Genomic DNA, 12,197 nt, shown 5'->3' on the forward strand with positions numbered 1-12,197 from the left:
TGTGATCTTGAGATACTCACCAATGTCAGTGCTGTTCCAGGATTGACATATCTCTGTTTGCCAGCTGTCCAGTCACTATATAGCACAATATTCCTTAATCCTTGTAAATTAAGTCGTCTATCAAATTCCTTATTTTAAAAACTTAGATTGTAGGCTGTTATTCATTGATGGTTGTTAAATACAACTTACTGTCTTATAACACACTTCGGGTAAGAAAGGAATTGAAATTGGATCAAATGTAAGAGTATAAGAATTAATATTTTATAAACCTTTTATCTACTACAAAATGCAAAAAGGGAAACACTTGAACGTGATTCCACAAAATCATGTCAAATCCCCACAGGAAAGTACAATTACAAAATAAAACCATAGCCTACACACTACTTTTGAGTGAAAAATCATTACAAAGAATAGTCTTTGAAAGCTCTAGATATTTTACAAGCACATATAATAGAATTTCTAAAATATAAGTACTGAGGTTTTTGCAGTCTTCTAAACTAGTAAACTTTGACTCAATCACTTACCCTCTTTATCTAGCGTCTATCTGCCGCTTAGTGCTGTCAAGGCAAACATTTTCTAAATGTTTCTACAGCACAATTGTAACTGTTCTTCTCGCTGTTTCTACATAATGTAAATCATTTCACAGTACATCTCAAATTAAATTCCTTCTCTGAACAAAGTCATCAGTGGACAGTCAACTGCATTTATGATCTATACACGCAATTACAATATAGCATGGGTGTCAAGCAACAGCATAACACCCATCACCCAGGCAGTTTCCTGCAAATAACTTTGTTGTTGTTGAAAAACCTAGTCTAAAGTTGTACAAAGCTCGGGCCATAAGCCTTGACAATGTTCTATATTATGCCATTTGAGGTCCTTGAAAAGGGAGACGTTATCAAGTCCTGAAGTCCATTTCAAACCAGTGTTGCTTGGTGATTGTAGCAAGTGTCTCATGTTGCAGAGAACTCACGAGGTGTGACCTGGGAGGACCTAACGCTGACTCAAATGTTTTGTATCTTATGGTTAATTATGAAACAAAGTCCACTTAATTGAATGCCTTAGGATTACAAACGACACTACACAAGAATGCAAAATACAGATCAGAGGTATTTAAAGCAACATTAAAAAAATAATTATTTCTAAACAATGTGTGTAAGGCAGAAAAATAAACAGCACTGAAAGAGATTTATATTTAGGCCTTCAATTCATACGGTTTACCTGAAAAAGTCAGGATCTATTTGGAATGCAACCCCTGCCTAGTCAAAAAAAAGGCCTGCCTAGCTGATGAGCGAACCCTCTGTGACATCATTGTGAGACAGAGCTCTCTCCTGTTAGCGAAGAGGCCAGACAAGATGCTGTCCGCTGGAATCACCGCAACAGTCTAAAAACAGAAATCCCCATGACCACCGAATGAAGTGACTCTCCAGGTCATTGAGGACAAAAACAACTGGACTTAAACCACGTTCACATAATGTCGGAAATTTGCGACTCGCTAACCTAGGCGGAAGAGTCGGATCCCGAATTTCCCCACTTGGGAGGAAGTTCTATACTTAACTCTGAGGTCCCGAGTTTCCGACGCAACGTGAACGCAGCATTAAGTCTAAGTCCTCATTTGAAGATAAAGAAAAAGTCAGTCCAGTCATGCCAGTCTCAATCGTTTCATCAGTTCCTCGAATTCTGAGACGTGAGCTAAACAACCTGGTCCTAGCCAGGCAGGTTGGGAGTGGGTCTGTGGTTCAGTCAGGATGGGGGTCCACACGGAGGTAAGTGGAGGGGGGGGCTTAGGTGCTGGAGGTCCACAGCTGCATCTGTTTGGCGATCTGCAGAACAAACACGATGTCAGGGCGCTGGCCCGGGTCGGGCTTGATGCACATGCTGACCAGGTCTCGCAACTGTGGATGACACAAGAAGCATTCAGTTTATTTATTGTACGAAACATTACAGCCCATTAAGAATATTCTAACACGAACATATGAGAAACGTCACAGACCGAAGAGGACTTTCAAAACTCCTACATAAGAAGTGTAATTGTTAAAGCTAAGTTCAATGCATTTCCACGTCCATGAACATACAATCCATTGGGAGAGTCTGCCCCCGCTGTCATTTAAAAGATCAGAACTTCCTAACCAAGGGACTCCAGAGCACAGAGAAAGTTAAACTGTAACTGAACCACATAGGGATGGATCAGATCTCTTTGACTGCTAACATTTCATCACAAAGACATTTTGGCATTTTAAAACCATGTGCAGAAGCTTCGGCGAATCGGCAAACAACGACTTCTTTTGTCAGCTGCAGGAAGTGCCTAAAGCATGAGTAATGCCTACAGAAAGTTGTAGTTGGTCTGTGCCTTGTTGTTTCGTCAGTTTCGACAGAAAGAGGGCCTCTAATGCCAATCAAAGGCGATGGGTGGGGTGGGGGGAGAAACACCTTAGTGACACAGCGTGTCCTGCGCCTGTCTTAAACCCCATTTCCAGAGCTCTGATTTGAGTGGCGACATGAGCTGTTGGAGTCCTGACCTTTAAATCGCCAAAGCAGCTAACACCGAGCTGTCACTTCGCTCAGCAAAAAACAAGACCGGGGAGAGGGAGCAAGACGAGAGAGAGAGATGGAGAGACATGGAAAAGGGGAGACAGGTGCAGCACTAGAAGAGAGAGGGGGAAAAAGGGAGGAAAATAGACAAGGGCTGCACTCAGAGAACAAGATGAGGAGAGAGAATGGGACAAAAGAGCGAGAGATGGAGCAGCAGAGAGACAGACATGCAGGCAGACAGATTGGGGCTACACCAGAGAATGAGAGAGAGAATGAGAAAGGGCGAGATGGAGAGGCATGGTGGTGAAGGGCAGAAAGTGCTATGTGTGGAAGGCTAATCTGGTAGAGTGATGGTGTACAAGGCTTTGTCTGGCCTCATTTAAAGTGCTGTCAGTCTTGCTCCTCTTCTGTCATACTGTGCCAGTGAAGTAGTGCTGTAGCTAATCAGTCTCTGACACTGCTCTCTTAAACTGCCAATGACTGAAAAGAGTGGCTCAGACTGAGGCCCTTTTTCATTTTATTTTCAGCTGTTTGAAGTTGGTGTACAAAACTCAAAGTAAAAGATGCAAAAACGTAACTTAATACCGGGAAGCAAATAATTAGCGCGCATAGACCAGATCTACCACTTCTTAGACTTGCTTTTAATGAGAATGACATTGTGAAAATCAACTTAATGCAACTTCCAAATGAGTTCTTGGAGGGTCTACTCTGACCTGTTCTTACCTTCTCAGAGTAGTGGTCAGGTGGGAGTGGAGGGTAGTCACACTGCTCAATCTTTTGACACAGAGAGAGGAGGTTCATCTTGTCCCCATAGAATGGACTCTGCAACGCAGCCATCTGTTACAGAAAAAATATTCTGGATTATAACAATGCAATTATCACAAAATCACACCAGTGGTTATTGGGTGGATGAGTACAAAAAAATTATATAAAAATAGGATGAAGCAATATCCTGTACTGCACTTCCTGCCTGCAAGGAAGTGCACCTTCCTGAAAGTATTTATATTGTATGAATGTTGGGTTTGTCATTGCTCAGAAACACGGCTAATATATACAGGACATACTACTATGTGTTTGGAAGGAGTGGTTGTATGGATTATGTAACCTGGGTGATAATATTCCATTCATGCTGTGTGCTTTAGAGTTCATACTCTTGTGATGACTCATTAGTTAGGATATTAATTCCATAGAAAAATGACAGGACACTGGACTGGTGCACAGCTTTTGCAGTAGCTAGGTGTTTACTCAAGCTAAACTCAAGCCATCATTATCATAAATTAGGCAGATTTAAAGAAGCCAACTGACCATATCTGACCATATGAGCTTCTCAGTTCATAAATCATGAAAGTAGAAATCAAAAGCATTTTATACCCTCTTTATGATTAAGCAATAAGTCCCAAAGTGGTGTGGTATATGGCCAATATACCACGGCTAAGGGATGTTACATTTACATTTACGTCATTTAGCAGACGCTCTTATCCAGAGCGACTTACAAATTGGTGCTTTCACCTTATGACATCCAGTGGAACAGCCACTTTACAATAGTGCATCTAGGTCTTTTAAGGGGGGGGGGGCGGGGGGGGTGAGAAGGATTACTTTATCCTATCCTAGGTATTCCTTAAATGTTCTTAGGCACGACGCAACGCTGACACAGCCCTTAGCCGTGGTATATTGGCCATATACCACAAACCACCGAGGTGCCTTATTGCTATTATAAACTGGTTACCAAAATAATTAGAGCAGTAAAAATACATATTTTGTCATACCCGTGGTGTACGGTCTGTTATACAACGGGTGGGTATATTCCTGATTGCTGATTGGTTAGTACCGCATTCCAGCCAGTGTCTATTCCACAAGTTATCACCGGCTAAATCTATGATGTTAAAATTCCTTTTACTCTTTTCCATCTGACTGCGCAATCCGCTGGATCATCAGCCCAGCCAGGCAATTTATAAACTTGATCTCCACTATAAAAAGCATCTAGACATGATCTCACATTTCTTTTAGACTATCATTAGGTTTTCAACAGCAGAGATTTGTATAAACCTCGCTGTCTGTCTCTGACATTTGCAACATTGTTTTAATATTCAAATTAGATCTCCAGCAGTCCCATAGTAAAGAACGTGTCGGGACAAGACAGACACAGTGTTTCTTAGCCAGTCGAAATCATGAATCGGCTTTTTATGGATATATACAACAAAAATTCTATTGAAAAAAGGTAAAATGAAACGCAGCTAATTTGCAGTCTTTCAAGCTTCATTTTAAATTGAGTGTGTTACTGTAGCTGTGTTGTTGGCTAGCTCCTCTGAACAACAGTGTCCTGACGAGTGAGCACATTTTCTATGCCAGGTGAAATCGTGCCTCATTAGCTCATTGTTATGATGTATTGAAATAAGTGTCACTAGAAAACAGCTTCAACAAGTGCAAATGTAACTACTTTGTTGTTATTCTGGCTGCACTGTTTGACGTGACTAAGTTAGCCGTAGTTGGCTAGCTAGCAGGCAAGGGATAAGAACGTTGGCAGCCAGTATGGCAATGGAACATTTTAGAACGAACAACTGGATCGTGTCCATAGATACAGAACAAAAAGACGGAGTGACTGGGTCACGTCCATAGATACAGAACAAAAAGACTGAACAGCTGGGTCACATCCCATAGATACAGAACAAAAAGACTGAACGACTGGGTCACATCCCATAGATACAGAACAAAAAGACGGAGTGACGGGGTCGCGTCCATAGATACAGAACAAAAAGACTGAACAACTGGGTCACATCCCATAGATACAAAACAAAGAGACTGAATGACTGGTTCGCGTCTCTAGAAACCCTAGATTTGTGTCGGGACTATGTCTTGTGGAAGGATGAAATAGTATGAATAAATTAATTTTTAAAAAGTTTATGAAAATATGTCAACCACTATTTGAATATGTTGGTAACCCGTGATAATAATAAAGTGATAATCCCTCAAAGCCGGTGTTTGGAGGATATATTGGCACTGTCAGCCAATTAGCATTCAGGGCTCGAACCACCCAGTGTATAATAAGAAATGTATTTCATCATCATTAATTTCATCATTACTTATTATCTCTCAATCTCTCATTTCTTTCATTCTCATGCCTGGTCATGGTGAGATGGGCTGAGTGGACTTGCCTGATAGAGATGGTTATATTTTTAATAGGGAGGAATCCGATTGAAACCTTTGACCCTGAGCTGTGACCCATGCTCATTAGCATGATCAGTGGCCCAATCCCAAATAGACCTCTAAACCCTATGCACTTGTGAAGATGTGAGACGATATGATTGGTATAAGCAACATGGTGAAACTTCCACCTAGCTAGCCTATCAGAGGGCAAGGGGAAATGCTCTCAAATCTCCACAAGTGCATGGGGCATGGGCCTTAGGGATTGATTTGGGATTGGGCCAGACAGAGGGTAGGCAAAGGGAGAGGATAGGGGACGCACACACACACACAGGGAAGGAGGGGGAACTATACAGCACTGTTAAGGTACAATGCTTTCAGAAAGGATATTGCTACCCTCCTTGTCTTTAAGAAAGCATTCACATATTTATTCATATACAGTGGGGAGAACAAGTATTTGATACACTGCCGATTTTTGCAGGTTTTCCTACTTACAAAGCATGTAGAGGTCTGTAATTTTGATCATAGGTACACTTCAACTGTGAGAGACGTTAAAACAAAAATCCAGAAAATCACATTGTATAATTTTTAAGTAATTCATTTGCATTTTATTACATGACATAAGTATTTGATCACTACCAACCAGTAAGAATTCCGGCTCTCACAGACCTGTTAGTTTTTCTTTAAGAAGCCCTCCTCTTCTCCACTCATTACCTGTATTAACTGCACCTGTTTGAACTCGTTACCTGTATAAAAGACACCTGTCTACACACTCCATCAAACAGACTCCAACCTCTCCACAATTTCCAAGACCAGAGATCTGTGTAAGGACATCAGGGATAAAATTGTAGACCTGCACAAGGCTGGGATGGGCTACAGGACAATAGGCAATCAGCTTGGTGAGAAGGCAACAACTGTTGGCACAATTATTAGAAAATGGAAGAAGTTCAAGATGACAGTCAATCACCCTCTGTCTGGGGCTCCATGCAAGATCTCACCCCGTGGGGAAACAATGATCATGAGGAAGGTGAGGGATCAGCCCAGAACTACACAGTAGGACCTGGTCAATGACCTGAAGAGAGCTGGGACCACAGTCTCAAAGAAAACCATTAGTAACACACTACGCCGTCATGGAATAAAATCCTGCAGCGCACGCAAGGTCCCCCTGCTCAAGCCAGCGCATGTCCAGGCCCGTCTGAAGTTTGCCAATGACCATCTGGATGATCCAGAGGAGGAATGGGAGAAGGTCATGTGGTCTGATGAGACAAAAATAGAGCTTTTTGGTCTAAACTCCACTCGCCGTATTTGGAGGAAGAAGAAGGATGAGTACAACCCCAAGAATACCATCCCAACCGTGAAGCATGGAGGTGGAAACATCATTCTTTAGGGATGCTTTTCTGCAAAGGGGACAGGACGACTGCACCGTATTGAGGGGAGGATGGATGGGGCCATGTATCGCGAGATCTTGGCCAACAACCTCCTTCCCTCAGTAAGAGCATTGAAGATGGGTCGTGGCTGGGTCTTCCAGCATGACAACGACCCGAAACACACAGCCATGGCAACTAAGGAGTGGCTCCGTAAAAAGCATCTCAAGGTCCTGGAGTGGCCTAGCCAGTCTCCAGACCTGAACCCAATAGAAAATCTTTGGAGGGAGCTGAAAGTCCGTATTTCCAAGCGACAGCCCCGAAACCTGAAGGATCTGGAGAAGATCTGTATGGAGGAGTGGGCCAAAATCCCTGCTGCAGTGTGTGCAAACCTGGTCAAGAACTACAGGAAACGTATGATCTCTGAAATTGCAAACATAGGTTTCTGTACCAAATATTAAGTTCTGCTTTTCTGATGTATCAAATACTTATGACATGCAATAAAATGCAAATCAATTACTTAAAAATCATACAATGTGATTTTCTGGATTTTTGTTTTAGTGTGAGTGGAAGAAAACTGTGAAAGAGATTTCTAATTGTGGTTATATTGGCTCCCACCTTCCGTGTATCTGAATATCAATCAGCCAGGTTCTTTGAATATTATCATGGTGTCTGCATGAGATGTGATTATATATCTCTCTCTCTTCAGTACTTTCTTTGGAAAAACATCTGAGTCTAAATAGCTCTAGTCCAGTGGAATAGTAATTTCAGAATCCAGAACCAAAATCTTGCGTGCGCTAGACAGCTACTCAATTAGAACATTTATGTTAACAGTCTGTCAAGTGAGACTCTTGGAATGAAAATCAAATCACTTTAACATTGACGTTCTCTCTCTGATTCCCATTTAAAACTCTGTGAAACTCCCTATCAATTTTCTTGATTTCGATATTATTTGTCCCATGACAGAGAAGAGCAAGAAAAAGAGAGAGACAAGGAAGGGGGAGACAGAGGGACATTTTATATGTAAGTATAAGCAGAGACCGACAGAGAGAGAGAATAGTTGAGAATTACATTCCATGCAGTGACCTGGTGATGCTGCATGGAAGATGTGAGAGAGGCATACTGCTGGCAATTCAGCTTCCCTCACAACACATACTGCTGGCAATTCAGCTTCCCTCACAACACATACTGCTGGCAATTCAGCTTCCCTCACAACACATACTGCTGGCAATTCAGCTTCCCTCACAACACATACTGCTGGCAATTCAGCTTCCCTCACAACACATACTGCTGGCAATTCAGCTTCCCTCACAACACATACTGCTGGCAATTCAGCTTCCCTCACAACACATACTGCTGGCAATTCAGCTTCCCTCACAACACATACTGCTGACCATTCAGCTTCCCTCACAACACATACTGCTGACCATTCAGCTTCCCTCAGAACACATACTGCTGACCATTCAGCTTCCCTCACAACACATACTGCTGGCAATTCAGCTTCCCTCACAACACATACTGCTGGCAATTCAGCTTCCCTCACAACACATACTGCTGACCATTCAGCTTCCCTCACAACACATACTGCTGACCATTCAGCTTCCCTCACAACACAAACTGCTGGCAATTCAGCTTCCCTCACAACACATACTGCTGGCAATTCAGCTTCCCTCACAACACATACTGCTGACCATTCAGCTTCCCTCACAACACATACTGCTGGCCATTCAGCTTCCCTCACAACACATACTGCTGACCATTCAGCTTCCCTCACAACACATACTGCTGGCCATTCAGCTTCCCTCACAACACATACTGCTGACCATTCAGCTTCCCTCACAACACATACTGCTGGCCATTCAGCTTCCCTCACAACATATACTGCTGACCATTCAGCTTCCCTCACAACACATACTGCTGGCCATTCAGCTTCCCTCACAACACATACTGCTGACCATTCAGCTTCCCTCACAACACATACTGCTGACCATTCAGCTTCCCTCACAACACATACTGCTGACCATTCAGCTTCCCTCACAACATATACTGCTGACCATTCAGCTTCCCTCACAACACATACTGCTGACCATTCAGCTTCCCTCACAACACATACTGCTGGCCATTCAGCTTCCCTCACAACATATACTGCTGGCCATTCAGCTTCCCTCACAACACATGCTGCTGACCATTCAGCTTCCCTCACAACACATACTGCTGACCATTCAGCTTCCCTCACAACACATACTGCTGACCATTCAGCTTCCCTCACAACACATACGGCTGGCCATTCAGCCTCCCTCACAACACATACTGCTGACCATTCAGCTTCCCTCACAACACATACTGCTGGCCATTCAGCTTCCCTCACAACACAGCACACAGCTCCTTACGCCCAGCGAGCTCTAGCCTTCATCCCAAATGGCACCCTATTCCCTATGTAGTGCATTATTTATGACCAGGGCCCATAGGGCTCCCATAGGGCTCTGGTCAAAAGTAATGCACTATATAAGGAATAGGGTGCCATTTGTGATGCAGTCCCTAGTCTTTATCAACAAAGAATGCCAAGTCCATGACTGACTGAAGAAGCATTGCTATTGACAGTTTAATAACGCTGACACAGTGTCAGCATCCAGAATAATGGAATTATGAGCTGTTTCTGTTCATTTTGTGTGCGCACACACACACACCACACACACACACACACACACACATCCGTACAGCAAATAATTAGTGGGGAGGGAAACTATAAAAACTTCAGCAACTGAAGTGGAGAGAAGTAAAAAACATTCTCACTTTTCTCCATACTACATTTGTATTTGTACTATAACTCAGTCGCTATACAACACTGTAACACAACAAAACAATACTTTCTGAAGGCACTGTAGTGTTTCCGCCATCGTTTCCTATGATCTAAAAGAGCTTCTGGACATCAAAACAGTGATCACTAACCTCAATTTGGATGAGAATTTCTACTTCAATGAATCGGAAGTGAAAGACATACTGCTCATCTCGGACCAGTTCCAAATCCCTGACACTCAAAGGAGGAAGAGACAGCGTTATAGAGGCCGGCGTGCGGGATACCTGAAGGGACTACGTTGGCGAGTGGATAAACTGCCTCCACCATCCGTTCTATTGGCGAACATGCAATCCCTGGATAATAACCCGGACGAGCTCCATTCGAGACTATCCTATCAACGTGATCCGAAGAACTATAATATTCTATGCTTCATGAGTCGTGGATGAACAAGGATATGGAAAATACAAATCTAGCTGGGTTTTCTGTCCATCAGCAGGACAGAACGGTGACGTCAGGTCAGGTGTCTGTCTCTGTTAATTAACAGCTGGTGCGCAATCACTAATATTAAGGATGTTTTCTATTTTTAAATGTAACCTTTATTTAACTAGGCAAGTCAGTTAAGAACAAATTCTTATTTGCAATGATGGCCTACCCCAGCCAAACTGGGGGTATAATTTCCATTGAATTGTATTGGGAATAGTAATCAGTGTTTCAACTACAATTACATAGGCCTCTCCATCTAGATGTGTTTCTGCCAGCCAAGCAGGATTTAGTTTAATTGATAGTTTGAGTGTCCGCAGCCCTACTGTGTTTCAGATGTGTAAATGTTTCCTGGAGAGCTAGTGGGTATGCAGGAGTGTGATCTAGCCGAGCACTAACTCTCACCTGTTAAGCAGCAGGTAGCCTAGCGGTTATGGGCGTTGGACTATTAATCGAAAGATCGCTGGTTCAGACCCCCGAGCAGAATAGGTGAAACATCTGTTGATGTGCCCTTGAGCAAGGCACTTAACGCTAATTGCGTCTGTAAGTCGCTCTGGATAAGACTGTTTCCTAAATGACTCAAATGAAAAAGCAGTATACCTACCTCATAGAGAAGGCATCCCAGGGACCAGATGTCTGACTTGAAGTTGTAGCCACCCTCGTGAATCCTCTCTGGAGACATGTAGTATGGTGTCCCCACTGAGACAAAAAGGTCTGGTTTTAGACAACTGCTTTTTAACAATAAATCGTACATTTGAAATTGAGACAAATACATGGGGATTGAGCAATCATTAATACATAGCTTTACTGATGACTACCGCAACACTTTGCAATTCCAATTGATTTGCCAATGGGGAGTGGATAGTGACAATACAAAATACACTTAAAAGTTTGAGTAAACATGAATTCTGTCCACAAATGCACCTACATTTATTTTATATGTCAATCTTTTATGATTAGTGAATGCCATAATGTAGTTAGTTAGATATGTTTCTCTATTAGCTAAAATCTTTTTTTTTCAAAGCCAATTTAGCTGTCGTGCTAGTGAGGTCCCATGATTTGTGAATCTGTTCGGTCCAAACAGATTCACAAATCATGGGACTTTGTCGCTCAATGCATATGTTGACTTCCTCCAAGGAACGTGTTGCTAGGCACCCCCCTGAACTTGCCGGGGCAGGCCTGTTCCCTCTGTGGCTAAAGCCAGTGTGAGAAATGTGCTAACAAACCTTTGTGCTATGAAACCAAATAAATACTGCACTCTGACCCACAGTGCCGTATTCATGAGTGTGTTAGCCAAAACAAGGAAAGTGAACTTCAAAACGTGGAATTTGCAGCTGTTGTTGGTAAGTAATGAATCTGCTAGCTTCTGACATGACTTACTGCATATTTTTATACCCAAAATCATTTAGACAACTTTTGATTGAATAGGGCCCCAAGACCAGCAGCTAATAATGGAAAGAGAATCAAATACAAATATATAAAACACCTCACTAGCGACAATATACTGATACTTTTTTTGGGGTGACAAGTCGATCCACAAAACCAACATGCATCATATGTTAATTTGTTCGACAATTATTCCATATCCAGCCCAAAACCCCTAAAACCCAGCCCATCTATTGGTTTGACAATCATTCCATCTCCAGCCCAAACCCCCTAAAACCCAGCCCATCTTTCCATCTCTACCTAAAGGGGGGAAAGCAGACATGGAATATATTTACATATGCAAACGCATGCGTAGGTCAGCAACCTTAGTAAAGCATGATACTGTGAGCAGTTGCCAAGGAGACCGGAGAGGGTTTGTTAAAAAGGTGCTGCTCTCTGAGGTTAGTTTTAGTTTTGAGTTTTATTTATTTGCACCAAAGAAAACAAGTGATAGATAA

At 42.5% G+C, this 12,197-nt stretch overlaps 1 protein-coding gene across 2 annotated transcripts in view; it reads right to left on the reverse strand.

The window, feature by feature from the left end:
• Nucleotides 1-239: 239 nt before the first annotated feature.
• Nucleotides 240-12,197, reverse strand: part of nek6 (NIMA-related kinase 6) — a 90,853-nt gene continuing 78,895 nt past the window's right edge. For both annotated transcript variants that reach the window (XM_029647394.2, XM_029647401.2), the window contains exons 8-10: nucleotides 10,919-11,013; nucleotides 3,256-3,369; nucleotides 240-1,895 (exon numbers count right to left, since the gene is read on the reverse strand). In XM_029647394.2, the coding sequence (XP_029503254.1) occupies nucleotides 1,785-1,895; nucleotides 3,256-3,369; nucleotides 10,919-11,013 (320 nt within the window). In that variant the 3' untranslated portion in view covers nucleotides 240-1,784. The remainder of the gene's footprint in view (nucleotides 1,896-3,255; nucleotides 3,370-10,918; nucleotides 11,014-12,197) is intronic.

The sequence above is a fragment of the Oncorhynchus nerka genome, linkage group LG4 (assembly GCF_034236695.1).
Source record: "Oncorhynchus nerka isolate Pitt River linkage group LG4, Oner_Uvic_2.0, whole genome shotgun sequence".
Classification (NCBI taxonomy): Eukaryota; Metazoa; Chordata; class Actinopteri; order Salmoniformes; family Salmonidae; genus Oncorhynchus; species Oncorhynchus nerka.